Below are 23,888 nucleotides of genomic sequence, written 5' to 3'. Positions count from 1 at the left end.
ACATAGTCCCATATCACCTGAGCCGCCTCACAGACATTGCTGTGTTGAAGGCTGTCACATGTGCTACCTGTGTCAGTGCCATGGTCCCATCCAGGCACACATCTGTGGCCCCCACTGTGAAGACATGGAGCCTCATGGCCATTCAGTCACTGGGGCACACCAGACACGTGCTCCTACAGGTACAGCACAGCCACGTGGTCAGACGGGGCCCCACGTGGCCTCACAGCATTTGTCTCAGGTACAAAGGAACATGGTCAACACACAGAGCCACAAGGCTGTCACGCAAACGGTCTCGCAGACTGTCTCCCACACAGAAGGCCGTGTGGTCCCAAGGCAGGCACGTAGACATTCTCAGTCACACAGGCTCATTCTCATAGACATGTCCCTACGTGCGGCTGGCTCAGCGTGAGAGGACGAGCTCACATGCTCCTCTCATGGTGGGGGTCATGAGGCAGGGAATGCAGGTGATAAGGGAGATGAGATGTGGGGATATGGAGAGGGAGGATAGCTGCCAAAGCGGGGACATGTCCGAGATGTGGCCAGCGTGGCCGTCCTACCACTGAGAATGGCCTAGTCAGCTAGTGTGACCAGCACAGATGGGGGGGGCGGGGGTGGATGAATCACAGACACAGAACTTACCTGGCTGGCGGGGGTGGGGGCCGGGGGTGGGGAGGGGCAGGAGTCGGGTGGGGAGCAGCGCGGGCAGCTGCTGCCTGGATGCAGACTGGCGGGAACTTACCTGTCCCTCTCTCAGGGTCCAGACCCAGAGCCCAGACTGGAGTCTGGTCTGGGGCCCAGCAGACCAGACCACCCCCCTGGTCAAGGGGGACGTGTGTGTGTGTCTGTGTCCCAGCCCAGCTGTAGCAGGCAGTGGCCTCCGGAGACACTTACTGGACTGTGCTGTGCGGGCCTCAGTGGTGGGGGTGAAGACGCCCACCCCCATCTCGGAACGGGCGGCCAGCTGGAAGTGGTACAGTGTGTCAGGCTTCAGGTCCTCTAGAGTGTAGGAGGAGGTGGGGTCGAAGGTCACCTTGTGCTGGAAGAGCAGGGAGCACTCACTGACCGCTCAGACCTCAAAGGTCCCTCAGAGGCTGTACCCAGCACGGGCTATAGCTGACCCCTCTGGACCCACTGTGGCTCCAGGGCTGGCTCCAGGTCACAAGGCCACCTGGACCACACAGGGGACTTGGCGCAGCCCATGCCACAGATACCTCGCCGACTACACGGCCACGAACGCCTGATACAAGGGCCTCTGGTGGGGAATTTTAGGGCTCTGCCATTGCCACCTAAGCCACAGGCCCCAAGAGACCCAAGGAGAGACCTGGGGACCCTGCCCCCAGCACAGGCGTGACAAAGACTGTGGATCATATGGGTCACGTAAGCCCCAGGGCCCCAGGGAGGAGGCAGGGGTCCTGTGTCCGTACAACTATAGAATCCAGAAAGCCTGTGTGCGTGAGCCCCCCACGGACAGAGCAGCCCTCCTCCCCTCTCTTGTCCCCACCCAGCACTCACCTGCTGGCCTTCATCGTCTGCCGCCCAGTACACCAGCTCATACTTGACGATCCGCTCCTGCGGGGGCAGCAGCCATGACAGCTGGATCCTGGTGTCCGATTCTGCCTCTGCCTGGAAGTCCGCTGGTTGGGCAGGCACTGCAACACCCCCATGCCACGCGCTGTGAGCCCACCTGTTCCCCTCAATGGCAGGGGTGCCCAGAGAAAGGAGGCAGGGGAAGACACCCCTGGACCCCTGTACTACATCCCCAGCGACCACACACATGTGGAACGCAGGCCCCCAGACCCCTGGCTGGAGGGCAGGGGCCCCCGCCACAGGCTTGGCCTCCCCGGCCCCGCTGCTGACGCCCAGCCGACGCGCTGCCCACGCTTACCTCCCTGCTGCGTCTTGACCTGGATGGTGGGGCTGGGGGGGCCGTCGCCCACAGCAGTGAAGGCCAGCACACGCAGGCTGTAGGTGATCCCGGGCAGCAGGCTGCCCACGGTGGTGAGCAGTCCCGCGTCTGTGTTGTGCTTGTGCCAGGCGCTCAGCGGGCGGCGGGAGTCGGGGCTGTAGTAGACGCGGTAGCCCCGCACCAGGCCGTTGGGCTCCTCAGGCGGCTCCCACTGTACCAGCATGGTGCTGGCGCTCAGCATGCGGGCCTGCACTCGGCGTGGGGGGCTGGAGGGCGCCTGCTCCCCCGTGCGGGCCCGCACCGCCTCGCTAGGAGGTCCCCGGCCAATGCTGTTCACCGCCAGCACGCGGAAGGCATACTCCGAGAAGGGGCTGAGGCCACCGATGCTGTAGCGGGTGGTGGCCACGCCGTCCACCTCCTGGAAGGGCCCCTCCGTGCCTGCCGCGCGGTACTGGATGCCATAGTAGGACACAGGCTCCGAGTTCCCAGAGTCCCAGGTCAGGGTGACGCTGGTGGCGGTGGTCTCTGTCACCACAAGGTCAATCGGAGGTTTTGGCAGAGCTGGGAACAAAGTGGGAGGCTCAGAGCTGCCTGAGGTCATGACCCCAGAAACCAACCCTGCCTTTGGTATTATCCAGAGTGTGGTCAACCCCTGTAGCCCACCTTGAAGAATGGCCTGGAAAGCTCAAGGTGACCTCTAAGGGCCCCACCTAGTGGAGAAGGGTGACACTTGCCAGTGCGCCCAGGGGCCTTCAGTCATCTAGTGTCTGCCCACACTGTTTCCAGAACTCAATGGATTCCCTCCACCCCCAACAAGACCCAGAGGTGGTGCGGCCTGACCGGGTCTTGCGCAGGTGGGAGGCGCACAGGCTGGAAGGCGCAGGTCTGCTTCTGGGGTAGACTACACTCACCTGTGGCCACTCATGTGTAACTGGGGCTGGTGCCTGAGAGAGAGGTACCCAAAAGAACAGCCCAGATTTTAGAAAGAGTGATGAGGCTGCTGGCCCTATACCCCTATGGGTTGGCTCCGAGGGAACATGGAGCAGTCCCAGATCTACGGCCAACCACTCAACAAATAATTACCAAGCGCCTACTGGGTGTTGGGCACTGCGCTGGGGCCGAGGACACAGGGTCACACAGCTGGGTCACAGCCCTGCTCTCGTGGAGTTTACGTTCTAGGGCAAGTGGAAAGCGCCGAGTCCATAATCATGACTCTGGGACATGAAAGGACAGCGGGGAGAGGGTGCTGAGCCAGAGAAAACCCATGAAGGGCTCACAGACCCGAGACCCGGGCAGGGAGAGGACCAGCATGGAGAGGGTGCGCGGAACTAAGCTGAGCCAGGTGAGTGAGGATTCCGGTTTTAACCCTAAAAGTAATGCGAAGTCACTGGAGGGCTGTTTCTTTCAGGGTGGTGAGATCCTGCTTTATATTTCAAGAGACCATTCTAGCTGCAGAACAGAGGATGGCTCTGAGGGGGGAATGGAAGCAGTGAGTCTGGAGGGCTGTGTGTGCCCGTCCCAGGGCTCAGGCAGAGAGCCCATGTCTCCTTGGCCACTCTTTCATCGCATCCTTGTCAGGGGGCTGGTGAGCCTGAGGGTGTGGCGTGTGGTGGCTATGGGGCCGTGCTGTGGCATCAGACCCCAAGGGTCCAAGTCCCTGCTCTGTCATTCACTCCCACATGACCCTGTGCCTCAGTTTCCTCATCTGTACAAGGGGAACGAGAATGCCTACCTCCCAGTGTAAGAGACTAAACAGGGCAATCTGTGCTTGCCACCGCGGTAACTGCCCTCAGGACCTCAGTACCTGTTGGCTATTATTACGAACACCAAGAATCAGAGAAACCCCTCTTTCTGCCACTGAGGGCCGGTGGGACTCCAGGGTGCACCCAGGAGAGGACAGTGACCCCTCGACCCCATGCATCCCCACAACGGCCATATGCCCCTGCCGCGGATGCTGGGACCTCCTGTTGCCCTCTGCGACGGGGCAGGCCCCAGGCCCCAGCCGGCTCACATGTGGTACTCACCTTTCACGGTAACCTGGGCCGTGGCCTCGATCATGCCCAGCGAGGAGATGGCCACACAGGTGTAGTTGGCAGAGCGCACGACGTTGCTCAGCTCCAGCACGTTGCGGCCCACCGGCATCTCATCCTCCTTGGTAAGCTCCTCGGCCCCCATCATCCACTTCACGTAGGGCATGGGCGCGCCCACCGCGACACAGGTCAGGTTCACGCTGCCACCCGGCATCACCTCCTGGCTGCTGGGAGGGATGGAGAAACGAGGAGCCACACGGCGCACTGCGGGAGGAGGGAGAGAGGCACTCACCGGCCGGGCAAGACACTCAAGAGGATGCAAGGGCAGGGGCCCCTCATCCAGGAAGCCCCCCTCGTCAGAGCCAGACCCACCTCAGAGGCAGGTGGGGCAGAGTCCCTAGGCCCCGGCTTACACCCTCCCATTCCACTTTTGGGCTAGGAGTAGCCCCCACGCTCAGAGACTGGAACACGAGAGATTCCATAAACAAGCTCCCGTTTTACAGCCTAGGAAACTGAGGTCCAGCAAAGTCCTGCTGTCTGCCCAGGGTCACACAGGGACTCTGTGCAAGGTTCAGGCCTCAGGTCTACATTGAGGGCTCGTCAGGGCCACATTCCAGGTCGTCTTCCAGTGTTGCCCCCCACCCGCCATGGGTCTCCAGAAGGGCTAACTGGGGCACCAGTGAGAGAAGTCCAGGCACTGGAGGGTGGAGGACCTCAGAGTGTGCCTGGGGCAGGGCAGAGGGGCAGGCCGGGAGGGGCGTGGCCACCTTCTCTGGAGTCACTGCCTCCACGACCCAGCTGCAACCAGAGGGAAGAGATGATCTCAGCCATGCTCAAGGCACAGGCTGGGAACCCAAGGGAAAGGGCCGCCCCCTGGAAGGGGCTGGGCAGGGCAAGGGACCAGGGCAGGCCAGGGACGTGGTCCGCGGGCAGGATGGGCATGACGATGGCAGTAACATGATGAGGGCGCCGAACAGATGGCTTTCTGTGCCAATGAACGAAGGTCTCAAGGGGGAGGCTGGCTGTACCTGGCCAGGACCTCCGGCCTTGGACTTCCCAGGCCAGAAGCCGTGCTGAGCTTCCCAGGCCAGCGTGCAGCCTGGAACCCCTCAAAGTTGCAAGCTTGACACAAACATCTGGAACATGCAGAGGGAGGGCAGTCGGGTGCAACCTAGCAGTGGGCAGGCATGCTGGGCGTGCTGACGGGTCATGCAGCTGGGGGGCCGTGGCCGAGGTGTGTCCTCCACAGGCACCCCTATAGACAGGGCAGTGGGAGGCAGGCAGTGAGGCTACACGACCGAAAGGCATCTCTGGAAGTGCGTGTAGGTCTCCGAGGACCCGCGCCGGGGAGCCTGGCATGCAGAGGACCCGTGCCGTCACAACAGGGGCACCTCCACTGTAGGTTCCAGAGTCTGCTGCTCCGACAGCCTCAGCCCACCAAAGTAGAGCCGGAAGTAACTCCAGAAGCCACCCGGTCCAACCTCTGACCTCCCTGCACGGGGGTCAGGCTGTGGCCCGGAGACTAGACATCTAGGTCCCGTTAACCCAAAGTATCTTTCAAACCCACTAACTTCTCTTCAAACCCAGAGGCTTCTGCTCCCACCAGTGCCTCTTCCACCTCCCTCTTCTGTGGCACTGCTGTATTCACTGCTTTCTTCCAGGACCGGTCCTCCACTAACAGCTAGCACCAGTCTGTTCACATCAGCTTTCTGTTAAAAACCCCTGCCTGATCCCCTCAGTGAGTCCACAGGCCGCATGACTGGACCCCCCACTTGGCTCCCACCTCAACTGTGTCCCAGGAGGCCTCCGGACAGAACCACCAAGGAAGCCATCTGTTCCTGGCATCATGGGCCGAGTTCCCTCTGTGCCACCAAGCCCACTGGGGTCCCAGTGTGTCTCATGGACACCTGGTGCTCTACCTTGTAGAACTGGCCTCCTCATTTTCTTTAGAGGAACCTCTCCCCGCCACTCTTGCTATGTGCGGTATGTGACCCAGATCTGGCTAGCAAGATACAGCCTTTGGACTTTGGCAAAAACCACGAGAACAACTTTCTCTCTGTACTGCAGCAGCCAACCTTAGAGCCTTAGAGGAACTAAGGGCCACCTTTCATAACACAAGGGAGAACACGCTGGAGAACAAAGACATCAATTGTGGAGAGCAGAGCTAAGAGACAAACCCAAAAGCCTGATCAAACTGTTTAAATATCTGGATCCAGCCCTGCCTGATGCCAAATCTACTTCTACAGATTTTAGTTTGGTAAGACAAGAATCTGCTTGTTTTGTCAAGCTGATTAAGTCAGTTTCTGTCACTTGGCCCAATGCTGAGAGTCCCGGAACAATGACAGCATGTCACCCATAGAGACATCTGCATGGCAGACAACAGGTAGATACCGGGCATGGCTGGCAGGAGGGACCCATGACAAAGGGCACCCTTTGAGCATCCCTCAGATGGCACAAGAGTGAGACCAGGAGGCATGGACACTAATATCACCCAGCCTGGTGCTGGGTGCCGTCCTTGAGCTCTGGAGCTGGGCGTGGGCTGGCGGGTCATGGGAGGAGAGGCCCAGGCAGGCAAGTCTGTCTGCTGACCAGGCCCAGGCCTGCCAATGAAGGGAGGGGTCCAGCATAGCCCTGGCTGGAGCACAAAGGCACAGGGGCACAGCCTTAACTGATCAGGTCTTTAATCTCAGCCAGGAGTGGCCCGTGTGCTCTTTGTTCATGGGCATCAGAACAGGCTCAGCGAAGGGAAACCACTCTTGAGCTCCTACCATGTGAGGAAGGTTTCCTTGCTATAGATCCCATCACCTCCAGACTATAGACAAGGGAACAGACTTTTAAGACTGATACTTTTAAGTGACATGCCTGAGTTCATGTATTATCAGGAGGGCGTCAGTGGGATGAAAAGCTCACGCCCTTTTGAGGCCTGGCTGATGGGATGGAAAAAAGACACACAGAAGGCTCTATGGAGAAGCTCCTGGGCTTCTGGGTAGCCAAGGCTGGCAGAAGATATTCTCCAGCTGGCAGAAGGATGGGGCTTAGAGAGCCTGTGCCAGGAAAGGTCATGGCTGCAAGTTTGACCCTGGTCAGTGGCAGAATCTTGGGGCCTGATTAGTACCTGGACAGCAAAACAAAGAGCCCCAGGGAAAGGAAGTAGGTTCTTGGCCAATAAACCTCGGGTCCCAACCTAAGCAGTGTAGAAAGCTGATAGGACCGTACCCCAAGTGGTCCCGGGAGGGTAAGTTTTCTGTTCCATGGCCTGGAAATGGAGGCCTTTCAGAACAAGCGCTGGGAATGCTTTGTTTTTAGTTTTATGTTTCCTCTCCTACATTCAGGGTGAAGAGAGAACCCCGGGAGCGAAGGATGAGTTTGAGCAGCTAGAAGCTACCCTTAGGGGCCTCCAGCCTGGAGACTGCTGGGGATGGCACCCCAGATGCATTCGCTAGAACACTAGGCTCCAGGCACAGGCGAGGCATTCTGGAGCGAGACCTCCTGCAGCTCAGGCTCACACTCCCTGCAGTGTGAGTGAGGTTAGAGTAGGTCCACAAAGGGAGGGTGGGGGCAGGAGATCCTGAGTGCCAGTGGGGCCCTGCATCCCGGACCTGCCTGGACAGCCACCCCCACCCCAACAGCCGGGTGTGGCTGCCGCCTCCCCACAGCAGCCCCACCGCCACCCCTCCCGCTGTCCCAGACACCAGGCCGCTGAAAGGGGCAGGACTTGCCCTGGACCCGGTCTATTGACAGAAGCAACAGCAGGGAAGAAAGATCCAGGGCCAGGGAAAAACGCACTTAAGGTCTCATCTTGGGCTCCAGCAAGGCTGGTCTACTACTGTTCTCCGTGCATCCTCGGTGCTGACGTTTTATAGACAATTTCTAAAACAGGGCTCTGCCATTTCTGGATTATATTTCAGCTGTAACTTTTAAGTCTAATTATTTGCGCTGACAAGCCCGTATAATAGGGCGGTGTGGCGCCGGGAGGCATAGGCATTCAGTGGAGTGACAGCCTAATCGCAGTGGGAGGGAGGCCCAGCAATCTGCATTCGCTCGCAGGAATTTCTCTGATGAAAATAACACAACATTAAGGAGGGGATGAGGAGCAGGATCCACTGTATCAAGATAAAATAACTCTTTAATAAATAACCTTGTGGCTGCCGCAGAGCAGTAATTAAATGCCGGCGCACTCGGCACACAGTTTTAAGTAAAGCTGGAAAAATGTAAGATGTAATTATCAGCGCCAAACAAATTACCAGCCCGGCAAATCCCCCTGGAATATTTAGAAACTCATTTCTGCCTTCCCGTTAAATATTTGTGTACGTGCTTTATTTTTGGTGGGACCAAAGAGGGGGAGAAGAGGAAGGGACCAGGGACCAGGGTGGTGGGGGAAGGGAGGCAGGGGGAGGTGGCTGAGGGCTGGGCTGTCTCTGCTGATGACTGCTTTCTGAGCGCCCCAGCAGATCCGCCTGGTCAGCGAAATGGTATAACCGAAATGCCCCAGAGCACAGGAGTGCGTATGGATGGATGCTCAGGGCTGATACGGAGCTAAGGCCACAGCCCTCCCCCCGACTGGCTCCCTTCCCCCTTCTGGAGGAAACCCAAGCCACGGAGATATGATGCAGAGAAGAGCAGGTGGCCGAAGTCTGCTCCCTGGGGCTCAGCCCAAAGTCCAGTGGACAGGTGCGTCTCTTCTGACCACTTGGACCACGTGACACAGGAATGACCGCTGGCCCCGGCTGCCAGCCCCAAGACTAGGGGTTGCAGTCTGGCTCTGAGGGTGGAGCTGAGAACTGACCTAGATAAAGCAGGGTCTCTGGGGGCCCTTCCCAACCTATGGCTGGGCTGGGACCTCCTCTGGGCTCCCATGTGGGCCTAAGTTGCAATCAACTGTCCAGTCTGGTACGAGCTCCCTGAATGTGACGCTCAGCACCCAGTACAGGCCTGAGAAAACAGGAGCTGGCTGGGCGGGGAGGTGGGGGGGCAGGGGGGACGGCTGGGGCAGGTGGGCAGATCTTTGCTTGGCTCCGCTTAGGGAGGGAACAGACAAGAATGTAGATTTCCTCCATGCCTAAGGTAACGCCACCCAGTTGTGCCATGGACACCAAACTTCACGAGGCAGACTGGCGCTGGCCACTCCCATTGAGCTTGGTGGGGACCTCAAGGTCAGGGCAGACCTGTGGGACTCTTGTCCTGTGCTGCAGGACCTTGAGGTATGAGCTCATTCTAGATTAGGCTTTTCCCTTAGTCTTCCCAGCAGCTGCAGGTGAGCTCAGGCAAAGGCGGAGTTTAGGGGACCAGGTTGTGGAAGGAAGGCCCCACAGGCACGTGTGACGCACTACCACTCTCAAGGTTGAGCTCCACCGGGAACAGACAGCTGGCCCAGCCCAGGCGTAACGGCGGAGTACCATGTCATGTCATGCACCATGCCCGCCTGACCGCCCTGGCAGGGGAGCCCAGCTAAGGGGACATGCAGACACGTGGCACATCAGGGACCCAAGCAGCGGAGGCATGCAGGACGGGGGGCCTGCCCACCCACCCCTAGTCCTGCAGGCCTGCCGGCCCAAACAACGCAGAGCAGAGCCTGACTGGCGGGCAGGCCTGGCTGGAGCGAGCCCAAGGGAGCTGACCGAGCCCGCTGGTCCCTACTGACAGGAGCATCCCATCGACGGGCGGACTGTAGATGGATAAGAAGTGAAAAGGACCAACCTTCTCGCTGATCTGAGAGATGAGAGTTTGGGTTGATGGCAGAGTGCGATGAGGATGAGGAGGGAATAAAAAAAAGACAAGGAGAAACACAGAGAGAGTAAAAACAGGCCAACCTTCATCTGCCCACACAGCACGGACACGAGACAAGACTCTTGTGCCCCACGCACACGCACGTGCACGCAGGTGCGCGCGGACCACGCAGCTCACGAAAGACTCAGGACTCATGGAGGACACGGTGGACAGGGCTGGGTCCCACTGGCAGGTGCCAGGATGCCAAGGGCGGGACAGGGAGGGCTGGAAAGGGAGCACAGGTGGGCACCCATGCCTCACACACACCCCACGGCTTGACAGACCCAGTGAGCTGGGCTGTAGGGTCGGGGCCCCTGCAGCCCGCAAACCCACCAAGGCAAACGGGCGGCTAGATTCCCACCACCTTGAGGAAGCCGCACACTGCACGGCACCAGCGTGAAGAGCCGGTCAGGGCACCTATGTGGAGAAAGGCTGTGGAGACACCGCCCCGTTTAGAGACAGCTGTGGCCAGAGGCCAGCTCCCTGCAGAGAAGAGGGATGGTTGGGGGCAGGTAGGGCACGGCCACGCCCTGGCCCCTGGCAGCTCTGCGTCCTGAGAGCTGGAGGAGAGAGACGCTGTGGAGGGAAGGAGAGGGTGAATCACTCGGAGAGGGAGATGGATGGTGACACAGAGGGGCTGGTCCGCCCAGCCTGCCTGGGCCTGCTGGACTGCGGGTGGAGCTGCAGGCAACCGAACAAAGGCAGATGTAACTGGATGGCGTATCCCCCAATGGCTGTCCTGCCAGCAGCAGCGGTCACTGGCCCCCACGTGCTTCCCGTGCGCCCGCCACGGTGCCGGGAGCTTCACACGCGCTGTCCTGTTACATGCGGCAGTTGCAGGGGGGACAGAGGAAGGATGTGAGAAACTGAAGACAAATCCCAGGAGGAGATGTGGCCTTGAGCCCAGTGAACACAGCAAGAGAAGAGGGAGATGGAGAGAGATGAATGCTGGTGGGAAGCTGTCCATCTAGAGCACCGGTTCCCAATGTGGGGGTGAGGAGAGAGCCTCCCAGATGACACCAGGCAAGGGATGGAGATGTTGTGGGTTCTCATGCCTAGGGGTGCTGCTGCCATTGGGGGCCAGAGGAGCCGCTACACATCACACGACCCCCAGGAGAGCCCCACACAACTAAGAGTCATCAGGCCCCAAGGGTCAATGGTGCTGAGGCTGAGAAACCAGGGCTGGAGGCCACAGGGGCCTGGATGTTGAGGCTCCTGACAGCTGGTGCCCACCGGAGGACAACAGGTGCCTGCCTGCTCTGGAAGGTCTCAGAGCTGCTCTGCTGGCAGCAGGTGGGCGGGCACTGGGGGACTTCACCACAGGTGGTCCACTCATAAGCAGCCTTCGGGACAGAGCCGGTGGCCAGCAGGGGAGAGGCCGTCTCAAGAGTTGCTGGGGCTGATGGGCCCTGAGCACCGCTGGGGGTGGAACGCATGGGCTTTGCCAGGACTGAGATGAGGAGCGGTGGGGACACCAGAGGCAAAATTCCTAGCAACTGGCTTTCTAGGTGTCTCCAAGTCTCGTTAGTAGGGCTTGTGCTGGGGCTACGGGACAGCACGTGTGAAGCTCCTGGCAAGTCGTTCTTGACAAAACAGGGCAGGGACAGGTGCAGGTAAAGCCTGGCTATCAGGCAGGTCTCAGGCTCAGAGACTTAGGACTGGCCCGTGGACGTCAGGGTCCACAGGAACACGTGTGAGAGAGGGAAAGATAAGCAAAGCTGCACTGGGACAGCCTGCGTCGGGGTACCTGGCAAGTGGGGCTAGAACTAAAGAAAGCCCCATACTTGCTGCCCAAAAGGCCTGTGGGTGTGGGCAGGAAAGGGGATTTAGGGAGGCTAGGTGGGAGTGGGGGATGGGCCACGTCAGGACCTGAGCCCACCTGGTGGGGCTGGAGGTGAGAGCTCTCTGGTTTGTGCCCGAGCTGCCAGCTATGGCAGCTGAGCTCCGCTCATCTCCAGAGAGACCAGCCACCTTGCCTCAGGGCTGCGGCCGGTGCGAAGTAACTTCAGAGAATGCTACTCAGCCAGGATAACAGCATGGGGTCCTTCCTCTATGTCTGGGCCTTCTCCCGAAGCTGTGCCCTGGGAAACGTGCCCATCAGACCATGTCCACGCAGCTTGCGTGGGTTTCTCAGTGGCTCTGCTGGGCCACTCCTCTCCCTAGTGCAGTCACACACGGCGAAAGGCTTTCTTGGGACCTCAACTCTTTTGACCCTATGATCTTTTAAAAGAAGTGTTCGGTTAGGACTGCATCTGCATGGCATTTGGAACGGTCTGGGTGGAAGGAGGCAGGTCTTTGAGAAGGGCTGTCCCGATGGCTCCTCTCTAGGATGGGGCTTGTCAGCCCCGTGCGCCTGTCAGAAGCTCTGCGTGGAGCAGTGGGGGGAAGGCCGTGCACGTCACAGCTCCCCTCATCTCGACCATCTGTAGGGGCTCTCAGGCTCCCCCTGGACTCTCTGCTCTGACTCTGTTCCTTAAGACAGGCCCTGGGGCCACTTAAGCGAGCCTGGATGGGCAGGATACCTCACAAGAGGGCCAGTGGGAGCCTCCCACCCTGCACCCCCAACTCCAATGAAGTGTCATCCCTGGTCTCTGAGACACCATGTGCCCATCACCCAAGGAGCTGGCAGCCTTGGCCTCTTGGGAACCTGTGCCCTGACATGGAGCAGTTCCTCACCAACTACACAGTTGATGCCTAATTCTCTCCACCCTGTCTGACTAGGTGGCCCTAAAGAGCAGGACAGGCTGTGGACACTGCTGGCTGGACGGGCAGACGGTCCCCTCGAGAAGCTGCACTAAGCACTCAGCGTGATGAAGTCATCGCTGCAAAAAAGCCACGTCCACTTTCCTCTTCAAATCCCCTGAGAGGAGACAGTTTCACTCGTAATGAAGTCCATATGTGCAGGAGGGCTAAGTGACAGGGATGTGGGGGTAGGAGGGGCTCTGGGCCCCTCCCATGCACTGTGCACACCAGACCCAGCATGTTCTCAGGAAGGGGCGAGTGGCCAGCTTTGGTCACCCTTGGGCCGTGAGCCTAGCAGACACTAGACAGTCCAAAACAGCCCCCAGGCCCTCTCTGGTGGGTCCCTGGACTTGTGAAGACGCAGGATCCTCCAAGTCTCAGGGAGAAACACCTGAAACACGGTAGGCGCTCACCTGTAGGGGCTCACAGCAGTCTCGGACTGGCCTTCTCTATAAGGAACCTGGCTGGTGACAGAGCACAGCTGCCTCCTCCTCCAGGAAGGCTCTGGGCAGACCTGGCCAGAGGGCAGGTTCACTTGGCCTGGAGTACCCCCCTTGCTGGGGTGGGCAGACTCGAGGAATGCCAGGGAGGTCTGCCCATGTTTACATACAAACAAGTGTGTTTGCTTGTGCGTGCGCACGCGCATACACACACACACACACACATACATAGACACACATACATACACAGTGAAAAGTCAGCTTGGAAGGCTCTAGACTCCCATGGGGCTCTGGGCCCACGGGGCAGGACCTATAAGAGATACAAATGCTCCCAAGAGCCGCTGCATCCCACAGGGCCTGCGGGGGAGGAAGGCAAAGTGGCAGCAGACATCGGGAGTGTGCCCAGTGGGAGCAGTCCTGGCTGTCCTTCCTGAGGCAGAGAGAGGCGGGGAAAGGAGAGCCTGGGCGGAGGGCAGCCCCCACTGCCTACACCGAGGGCTCCAGACCGCATGCCCAGCAGAGCCAGTTCCGCTCCACGGAGACAGGGCTGGGCGCTGCCCGCGTCCTTACCTCGCACATACAGGTTGGCGGGGGCCGAGTAGCGAGTGCCTGCAGAGTTGGTGGCCACACACTCGTACTTGCCTTGGTCTGACTCCTCGCTGCTCTCAATCTGCAGGGCACCTGCGGGGACACAGTAACGGAGATCAGGCCTGGATTGTGGGGAGGCGTCTCGATGGCATTTGGGCTTGTGTTGACCAGAGGTTGAAGATGTCGGGGCCACACCTGGGCACCAGTGTTGCCTCCAGGAAGCTCTCCCTGATGAGCCCGCGGCCTCGTGGCCGGAAGCAGGCGCTGCAATTGGGAGCACAAACTGCCCGTCCTAACCCCTGCGGTTTCGCAGAGCTTGTCGGCTGGGCCAGGGGCTCCGTCCCATCCCCCCCCAGCTCCGCGGAGTGTCCAGTCCTGGACTCCCCATCCTGGAGCCCACTGGCCAGTCAGCATGCCCATGGGTGCTCCCAGACCTACCGGCCCTGCCAGGCAACGTGGAGCCAGGCGTGGGTGGGAGCAGCCTGGATCCCCGCTGGCCTGGGAGCTGCAAGCACACGATGGGGCTCACCGGGCAAGAGCCTGGGAATCGGCCGCCCACCAGAATTCTACAGGAAGGAAGGAGCTTGCTCTGGGGGGCTGGTGCCTGGCAGCCTCCACTCACAGCACCCACCCTCTCCTCCCAACCCACCCCTATCCCTCGGGCCCCGCCCATTCCGGCTCCTCTCCTTAGCCTGGTCCTGCTAAAGTGCTTCGACCCACCGCGGCTGCTGCATAATTCAGGAGGCTAATGGAGGCTGCAGCTCCCACTCGGGCCAGTGCCCTGAGGGGCTGCTCTGGCCGCAGACGGACAGACAGGAGCCAGGATTGGCGGGGGGGGGCGGTGGGCAGCTGAAAAGGACCCTCTGGCAGATCCAGGTAGGGGAGCCCAAGGCAGCAGGGGGTGGGTGGGGGTGAAACCACTCGACCTGGCCACCCCCAGCCCTGGCAATAAACACCTGAAAACACCGTTCTTGAGAGCACACCAGGCAAGCCGTCTAAGACAGTAACACCCCGAGCCACAGGCAATACCCCCTCCCTGGAACAAGCCGACAGACAAACCCACACAGGACAGTCCAACGGACATTGAATCACCCCACAGCACATGGCCTGACAGAAAACCGCCACCTGCACAGAACAGCCAGAGTGACCCTAACAGCCCCTTCCCAGGCCTCAGACTGGCTGACGGTCACCACACCCACAAAGGACAGAGACAGAACCTGTTGGACCCCACCGGACTGGCCTGGATAAGAGCCACAGGAAGAGTTCCAAGTCGCACTCTCATGGCCCACGCCCCAGGGGAGGTGCACCATGGCTCCCAGCTGCAGCCTTCACTTCCTGACACCCTCTTCCACACCCAGACCCAGGGCAGCAGGAGGGGCTCTGAACACACAGGGGGCTGGGGCCTGGGGGTAGAGGAAGGGCCTGCCAAGGCTTAACCTCGATGCAGGACGAAGGGCTGGCTTGCTCCGTGGTCCCAGCTTCAGCCATCAGGGAGCATGAGGGCCCAGGGCACAGGCCAAATACCCATCTTCTGCAAGAACAGCCCCGATGGGCACCCAACAGGTCACGTGTATGGGATGGATGGACGTTGTTACAGAAAATGTTCCTTCAAGCAGGTGGGGTTGGGCCCCTGGCTGGTGTGTGGGGGGTGTTGCACTAGGTCAGCTCAGTTGGGGAGGGAGGGGAGACCTGGTGGCCAACGCCACAGGCAGGGACAAGTAGTGGCGGGGTGAGACCCCTGCCGGGGGAGGAGGCTCCCCTGTTGCAGAGAACTGGACCTGGTGGGGGACCCAACACAGCCCCTGAGCCTGGATGCACACAGAAACCCCAACATCTGGAACCAACACCACAACCCAGTGGTGGGGACACAAAGAGCTAGTGCAGGCTGACAGGATGGGTGGGGAGGCTGGAGGGCGAGTCCCTCCTTGGAGGGTAACAGACCAGACATCCTGCAGGGAGGCAGCGGCTCCTCTCAGCCCTGAGACCACCCTGGCCCTGGACTGACGGACTAGATGTGCCCAAGGATGCTGAGAGAGGCGTGAAGAAATGAGGTGAATACGATCAGTCCAGAAGCGACTGTCTTCCAGTGGGCCTGCTCTGAGCCAGACACTGCCCGGACCCTTGTTCCCTCCTCTAAACCTCGTGACTAGTGAGGTGGGCCCTCGCCCTGATTTAAAGAGGAGGAAGCAGACTTCTGAGAGAGGGATTGCTTCTCTGAAGGCCACGCCAGCAAGTCAAACTTGAACCCGGATCTTTGAGTGTCCAGAGTGTGATTTCTGAAGCCTGGGGCCACAGGGCTCTGGGGTATGAAAGCAGCCAGGGCGGGCAGGGTGTCTGAGCTAGTCACGGTGGACCCTGGCTATTCCCTGTGTCACTGCAACACCTACACTGGAGTCTTCCCTGAGTGCTCCTCCTCGCGTATGCTGGGCCACAGGGATTTATGGGGCAGTCCTCACCCTGCTCTAGTGCCAGGATGTTAAGGGAAGTCAAGCAATCACTGAGGGCCCCAAGAAATAGGGGCTTCTTGGGAGGAAAGGCGAGGCCTGGTCATACTGCCCCACCTCCTGGGAAGACTCTCTATGGCTGGGCTTGGGGCTCAGCACTTGGCTTCCCCGTGGGAGCGGACAGGGTCCCTTCTGTGGAGTTGGCCTGAAAGGCTGGGGAAGCAGGGCTTGCCATCCCCAACACAGGGCTCAGCGGAGTTTTTCTACAGTCCTACAGTCCAGACTTGCAATGGATGAGTCCACAGGAGGGAATGACTGAGAGTGGAGGTGTGTGGTGGCCGGTGGTGCTGAGGGGACCGGAGTTGGAGATGAGGAGGCTGGAGAGGTCAGGATGGGGATGGGGGAGGTGACGGACTAGACGGGATGGAGTGGTGGTGACGGCAGTGGCGTGGCGTGGCGTGGCGAGATGCACGGACAGCATTCTTACCTCTGATTGGTGAACCACCTGGCGAGGTAATTTGAATGCAAATAAGATCAGAGAGAAGCATTAGTACAAAAGGAAGGAAAGCCACAAAAAGCCAAATCAGATCAAATAAAACATGAGAAAGGGCCTTAAATACACGGAGAAATCGAGGCCTGAGTTAGACCAACACAGGTTAGGTGCACAAGCGCCAGGCTGAGCCAGGCTGAGTGCAGGTGAAGCGGTGTCCCTGGGGTCACAGGCACTGCTCGGAGGCGGGCAGGGGCGAGAGGTGAGGCTGGGGTCGTGGGGCCAGAGGTAACTGGGATCAGGAAGATGGAGCCAGGGCTCCTGCAGACTGTGCTGGCTGAGGTCAATGAGGGGAAAGTGAACAAAAGAGGGAGCAACTCTACTCCTCAGGGGCACCCCAATGTCCCAGGTGGGCACGATTTCAAAACAAAGCACTTACCAAAACAAACCAAGTTAAGCACACAGTAGGGGCTAAAGGCAAGGCTTGCCGTAGGCCACTACCAGGCCAGGTCTCCTTCAAGCAGACACACCAGCCCAGCCCCACCGGGGGACTTGGGGAGAACTCACAACCCAGGGACAGATGCCCCGCAGAGCCCACTCAACCCAGATAAAAAGTGAGTGACTACTAAGCTTCCCCCCAACCTGACTGGTGAGAGCCAGAGGCCAGGGCCTCCCCGTCACCTGGTCAGGGCTACAAGCCCAGAGGGCCAGATGCACCGTCTCCAAATGCCCAGCGCAGGGCTGCTATGAGGTCCAAACAGGGGCCTCCTCTGAGGCTGTGCTCAGGCCCCATCTTCTACCACGGCCTCATCCGCAGGAGCGACGAGCCTATGGGTGGGCCTGAGCCCCGTGCTCTCCACCCTGCCCCTCTCCCCTCTCTGCCTATTGCAGGGGAGGGAAGTATGTCAAGGGACAAACACTGATCACTCCCTCATCGACCCTGATGACACCTGCCTAGGAGGCAGTATCCATGCCCACACAAGAATGATGAAACAAGCTGAGGAACAGTAAGTGGCTTCCCCAAAGCCCAAGGTCATATGGCCTGTGAGTGACGTGGCAGGAACTAACCAGGTCTGGTGCACAGCCTTCCCACTGGATCAGGCTGCCTCGTGCAGACACAGAAGTTGGAGGGGAGGCAAAGACAGGTGCTGGGACCTGGGCTGGGTGTGGAGGGGCTGCAGAGAGACTGGGAAGAACCATTATCACAGTGATCCCCCAGGCGTGATCCTCCAGGGACCGTGACTATCCCCAAGACCCTTTCAGAGGGTCCACAAGGTTGAAGCTATTTTCATGACACTAAGAAGTCATTTGCCTTTTTCACTCTAGCTCTCTCATGAATATACAGCGGAGTTTTCCAGACGTTCCACGAAATGTGATATTGCAATAGACCAAATGTAGAAGCAGACATGAGAATCCAACAGTCTTCTATCAAGCCCCCAGTTAAAGAGATTTGTGAAAATATAAAATAATGCCACTCTCCTCACGAGATAGAAAACATAATTATTTTTCATTTAAAAATGCTATTTAACATGTAATAGGTTTTTAAATTATTTGAAAATTTCAATATCTAAAACTTTTCTCAACATCTAATATGGTAAATACTGATGGATAAAACCTACGTCAACAGAAGCTCTTTGAGGTCTTCTAATATTTACGATCAGAGGTCCTCAGACCAAAAAAGTCAACAACCGCTCGCTGATCTGCTTCTACAGTGTAGGCCCGGCCTGGGAGGGGGTGGCGGGGTAAACAGTCCAGGACTGGGCCCCCTAGCTTCTGGCCTCTGCTCTCCCAAAACCTAACCTGCTGTGCGACGAGTCTCTGAACCTCTCTGAAGAGTCACTTCTCCACCAGACTGAAAGAAGAATTCACCTCACCATGCAGAGGGTGGGTGTGGGAGACTGGAGGGACCCAGGAGTCAGCAGGAGTCAGTGCTGCTCCTGAGAAGGGCCAGTGTGCTCGGGCCAAAGGGAAACCCTGACCACGCACCGCCCGCGTGCCCTCCTGCAGACCCAGTAGAGAGGTGGGGCGAGTGGGGGACATGCTCTTCTGGTCAGAGCTGGGCCGTCCAGCCAGCGGGGTCAGGGACAGCAGCCTTTAGACCCCCCCGGAGTCTGCTCTGCGCTTGGCTCTGGGTCCCATCTGCCATGGCAGAGGGCTCCCCCCACTGCAGCCAGATGCGGGCACCTCTGCTCAGGCCCTGGAGTCTCAGCTCAGGTGTCAGAGGGTGTGCAAGGAGATTGCACTCTGGGGGAGAGCATGGATGTGGTCAGGCTGTCCTCAACGGCAAAGGGATGGCGGCTTGCATGTTTAGGCCATGGGGATGAGCGCAGCACCAGAGGTTTCCTCAGCACCCCGTCTGGGCTTGGCCGAGAGTGTGGGCCACCAGCTCCTTTCAAGACCTGGAAGTGGCTCTGAGCCCCACTTGGAGATGAGCCCCCCCTTGCTGCTCCGGTGACACCGCCTGCTGCTGACTTGACTTCCACTCTCCCTGAGTTTGTCTCCAGTCCTCTGCGCCCACCCTGGGCCTCAAGTTCAAATTCCCAAGAAGCTCTGTAACAGTATGTCATGTCACTTTAGTGAGGAAAACACCCATGGAGCAGAGCTCAGGCCTGGGCGGCGCTCACACCAGCGGCCCTTCTTTCCAGCTCCTGTTCCGGGGGCCGTGCCCTGTGCCGTGGGCTGTAGCTCAGCCTGCAGGTGCCTGACAGGTGCTGGGGACGGGTCAGGGAGGGTGTGAGGTCGGGAGAGGACAGGACTGTGGCACTCTGCTGTGCTCACGGGGCCCAACTATCCCCCAGGCCCCAGGCTTGGCATTTGTGATGCCAGAAGGCCTCTGGGTGACTGCACGGGGGAGCTCCCTGGCCCTAGATCTCCACGTGTGACCCCAGGTGACTCCCTTAATTCAGCTGTGAAGTGGGCATGATAATCACAGCCTGTCCTACTTATCAGGGTTGCAGGAGAATCAAGTGCAACAAAAGGCAGGGAAATACTTTGTGATCCGTCAGTGACGCGTAAACTGCAAAGGTCCCTGTAAACAGCCAAGCACTTGGGGGCCTGAATCCACTGCATGAAGGGATGGATCTCCCTGTCAGATGGGCGTCGACACCCTTTCACACAGTAACAGGACAGGGGCAGCAGCTCCTGGAGCTGAGGGCCTGGTGCCAAAGCCAGGCAGCAGTGAGGGGAGAGAGTCCTGTGTGTTACTAGAGACAGGATGATGAAAACCCCTCAGGTGCCACCTCAGGAACTGGATCCTGGGTCCATAACCCTCAGGTTGCAGCTCCCAGGTGGCGGCAAAGGTGAAACAAGGTCTTCCTTGGGCCTAAGCAGCAGGGGGAGTGGACATCTGTCTGCAGGAGCAGGGCCCAAAGGTCTCGTCCCTGAGAGCCACCAGTCCTATAGCTGGCTTGTGCTGGGAGGTGGGGGGAGGGGGACCTCACACTGGGGAGCCAGACCCATGCCCTTCCTGTAAGGAGGGCCCAGCCTAGGTGAGCAGAGATGGGGCCAGGCAGTAACAGCATCGAGTGGGGTGGGTCCTGAAGGAGGAGGCCTTACTTAGGAACAGAAGGGAGAAGCTTCCTGATTTGGTGAAGCAGAGCAGACAGCAAGGATGGGGTCAGGGTGGCTCTGTGCAAGTGTGGGGTGGCCAGAGCCTTCCCCGTGCACCAGGCAGTGAACTAAAGCATCGACTACTGTTGTCTCCCTTAGTCCTTTTTAAAGGTGGGAGAACAGAAGCTCAAAGAAGTTAAAGAACCTCACGGAGGCCGCAGAGCTGGTAAGTGGCGTAGCTGAGACCCGAGGAGGTAAAGCTGCTGGCCTGAGCTGGGAAGATCAGGAGACTTCTGTGTGCCTCGTTCAGGAGCAGGAGCCTAGGCTCGCCGGCAGTGAGGGGCTACTGAGGTTGTCCAAGCACAGAGGGGCACGAGCAGAAACCCAGCAGCTGCGGGGGCTGGATTCTCAGGGAGAACCTGGAGGCAGGGAGCACAGTGCTTACGGACCCGGCTCCCGCCAAGGCAGCGGAAGGAGGGAGGGGGTCTGGCGTGGGAGCTAGGTGGGTGACAAGAGGATGTGATGCTTCCTTATCGGAGCAGGAGTTGAGGCGTGTCCCTGCGTTCAGGCCGAGGGGACGGCCACCTGCAAGGAGGTGGTCAGTGGGAGAAGGCCGCGGCTGTTTGGGAAGGAAGTCACCACTCCTGAGTGGTGAGTCAGGGTGACACTCAGAAGGCAGTTAGATTTTTTCAGTCTCAAACTCGGGCAAGCTGTGTGGTGTTGGGAGACAGAACCAGGCGTGTGGGTGTGGAGAGGGCACCTGAAGCTACAGGAGGGGTGGAGTTGGCCTGCTGGGGGAAGGCTCCACTCACGGAGCAAGCGCTGGGGACGGGGGCTCCCTGGCTGGCGGAAGGAGCAGAGGACGAGGAGGCCTCAGGGAGACAGATGTGAGGGGAAAGCCAGGGAGGGGGGAGGAGCGGCTGCCAATGGCGTGACAGGCAGCGAATGGGGGGCACAGGGCCTGGCCCACAGTAAGGACCACATAAATAGTTGACGGACCAGCGTGCAAGACAGCGAGCCTTCCCAGAACTGCTGTCATGGGGCTGGCCAAGGCCGTGCTGGGGCGGAGGCCAGGCCTGCGGGGAGGACCATCTGGCCGTTTGGGGCGCCTGCCCAGGGGACTGCAGGCAAGCGCAGAGGAGCCGAACCAGGCCGCTGGGCAGTGCTGGGCAGTGGCTGCAAACGCTGCCGGACCATTTCCTGCCTTGATTACGGCTGTTTTAATTAACTGCGTTACAGCTGCCTCCATCTTGTTGAGTTTTAATTAAATTAAATGAGCTAACACTTTGTAGGCTGTCTCAGGCGGCTCTGGCTTAGGCCTGAACCCGGCCACCCCCGGGCGGCTCACCTCTCCTTCCTCCCCTTGGTGCTGCTGGGGCAGCTCCCTGGTGGGAGGCAGGGGGGAGGGGCTGGCACCCCAGGGAGTGGCAGGGGCACCTCTGACGCCTGCACAGCCCTGACAGGCAGAGTCGCGTCCTCCTTTGCAGTGCTGACCTCACAGCCAATGGGCAGCAGGGGCTCTGGGTGGCACTGGCCGTCTTGCCCGAGCCTACCACCCCACAGCTCGCAGCTGAGTTTCTGAACCAAGGTCTATCGGCTCAGCCTTCGCTGGCGGCAAAGGCAGAGCGCAGCTAAACTGATGTGAAGCCTCCTTTCCCGCCTGCACCGTTCCCACAAAAACTGAATCAATTATCCTGGCGGGAGCCTTGGAGGCAGATCGATCAACGGGGCGACACCTCCTGCCTGGTCATGATGGCATCCTTGCTGCCAAGGGCTCCCGGCTGGCTCGACTGAGATATCCAGAGGAGACAGGTGGCCCTGGTGGCCAAGGGATGGCAGTAAGTCCTCCTGGCTCGAAGCTCCTGAGGTCCGGCCTTCTGAAGCCTGACAAATCAGGCATCTCTGGCCTCTTTTCCTGGCTAAGCCCTGCTATCTGGGGAAGTAAAGAGAAGCATGGAGTAGGCGTCCTCCCAGGCCAGACTCCAGGCAGGATGGAGGACGAACAGCCATGGAGCACCTCTGCAGAGCCCAATGCCACGCCGGGCGCTCCACTCATGCTGCGAGGAGCCGGGCTACACCGAAGTCTAGACTCTGGCGATCCCAGGAAGGGAGAAGAATCCCTGACAACGAGCCCTCGCTGTCAAGCTCCCTTCCCTGGGCCAGGAGGGCCTGTACCGAGATGAGACTCGCCCACCAGATGCCGTCCGCGCAGCCATAGAGGGCCGGCCCCAGGCTCCCAGAACGGAGAGGGAAGGCTACGCTGGGCGCCAGGAGGACATCCTTCCTGAAGTCTATGCGGCCCCCTGCCCCTCGCCCTCTGCTCACCTGAACGCAGCTGCTTGATGCGGCCATTGCTCGTGGCAGGGTCCACCGGGAGGAAGTCCTTGAACCAAGAGATCTCAGGGTCGGGATTCCCGCCTGCTGCGCAAAGCATGGTGGCTGTACGTGCCTTCTCCACCACCTTCAGCTGAGGCCCCATGTCAATGGAGGGGAACCCCGGGGGTAGCTGTTCCTCTGTAGACAAAGAACAGAAGGGCAAGTCAGGGCTGGCACTGCCTGCCCACTAGAACCCTCGGCCGTGGGTAGCTGTTCCCAACTCCCAGGTTGGCCGGGACCCTCGAGACCCTTGTCTCCCAATTTCTGACTTCTAAGGGTGCAGCCTGCTCCGTGTGAGGACCCAGACTCCTGAGTCCCACTTCCTAGGCCTGACCTTTGCAGGGCTGGGGTGGGGGGTACAGTTGACCATGGGGCACACCCGGCCCTGGCAGGGAGTTTCCAGGTCTGAGAAACAATGCCTCAGACTGGAGACGTCAGCACTTCTCTCTCCGGGCCCTGTGAAAAACGAGGACTGATGCTCTGCTGGCCACAGCAGAAAGTGCTACACGGATGCTGGGCTGTTGGGGGTGGGGGCACAGCTCATATGGCAGCACCCAGGGCCACAACGCAGCCCAAAGGCCCCCCCCCGGTGCTGCCTAGTTCCCACTCCCTTTTCTGCATGTCGTGTCCCTTCCACTGCTTGCCTCTGGCCTTGAGCCCCACAGCATGGCAGAACCCTACATCACAGCCTGGATTCTGGACCTGACTCTGGTACCCCTGCCCTACAAGTGACCGCCTGCATCTCCCGGTCCTGACCCTGGCCCATTCTCTACTATAGCCTTGACCCTGACCCTCTTCCCTCACTCCCTGGGGGATGTGGTCAGGTCTGTGGTCCGGCCTTCTGAAGCCTGAAGAATCATGTTGGAGCATGTGGAGGCTAAGGAGAGAAAAAAGCTCTATGAGGACACCAAATTTGATGGAGGGAAGCGAAACTCCTCCCTGACTGCCTTTCCCACCTCACCAGGGGCTGGCGGCTCACAAGTCGTTGTGCGGAAAAAACAGACATCGGCACAACCCCACACCCACTGCACAGACACTCCGACACACGGCCCCTGAGGCTGGGGGAGCAGGGCTGGCCACTCGCCACCCCTGGAAGCACAAGGGGCTAGGAGCACAGGCTCTGAACTAGAGCAGGTGGAGTGGGGTTTTGACCTCCATCACCAACTAGCTCTGTGACCGGGGTGCATTACTCATCCTCTCCACACCTCCGTTTATCTGTAAACCAGGTTCAAGCGCCCAGCTCGTACAGCCATTGCAACGAGCACATCTAATGACACACAAGGTGCTGGAGAGTGTGACAGAGAATCTGCACCAACAAGGATTAGTGGACATTACCATTATAAGGAGCACCCGCTGAGCCACCAGGGCAGTCAGGTACCAAGCCCAGGGCCTGGGGCTGGCGCCTCTGCCTGCGTTCGAGAACCTGGCAGAGCCTGTCAGTGTGGACACCAGACATGCCCAGTGGAGGCTAAGGAACGCTGTCAGTCTTCCAGTGGGAGAGCAAGACTCTGTGGTGGCAGAGACCAGGAGACAGCACTGCCTAGACCTTCCTCCCTT

General features: G+C 59.4%; 1 protein-coding gene across 11 annotated transcripts in view; it reads right to left on the bottom strand.

Annotated features, from left to right (window-relative positions):
- The window catches only part of PTPRF (protein tyrosine phosphatase receptor type F), an 84,986-nt gene that overhangs the window by 26,344 nt on the left and 34,754 nt on the right, over positions 1-23,888 (bottom strand). For 8 of the 11 annotated variants that reach the window (XM_032877524.1, XM_032877527.1, XM_032877534.1 and 5 more), the window contains exons 6-12: positions 22,281-22,469; positions 16,404-16,421; positions 13,455-13,565; positions 3,931-4,200; positions 1,886-2,467; positions 1,513-1,649; positions 892-1,036 (exon numbers count right to left, since the gene is read on the bottom strand). In XM_032877524.1, coding sequence (XP_032733415.1) covers positions 892-1,036; positions 1,513-1,649; positions 1,886-2,467; positions 3,931-4,200; positions 13,455-13,565; positions 16,404-16,421; positions 22,281-22,469 — 1,452 coding nt within the window. The remainder of the gene's footprint in view (positions 1-891; positions 1,037-1,512; positions 1,650-1,885; positions 2,468-3,930; positions 4,201-13,454; positions 13,566-16,403; positions 16,422-22,280; positions 22,470-23,888) is intronic. The other 3 variants (XM_032877525.1, XM_032877528.1, XM_032877532.1) reach the window with 1 other exon arrangement.

The sequence above is a fragment of the Lontra canadensis genome, unplaced genomic scaffold (assembly GCF_010015895.1).
Source record: "Lontra canadensis isolate GAN:19392208 unplaced genomic scaffold, GSC_riverotter_1.0 scaffold60, whole genome shotgun sequence".
Lineage (NCBI taxonomy): Eukaryota > Metazoa > Chordata > Mammalia > Carnivora > Mustelidae > Lontra > Lontra canadensis.
Note: the sequence above shows the minus strand (reverse complement) of the source record. Positions and strands in the feature narration are given on the sequence as shown.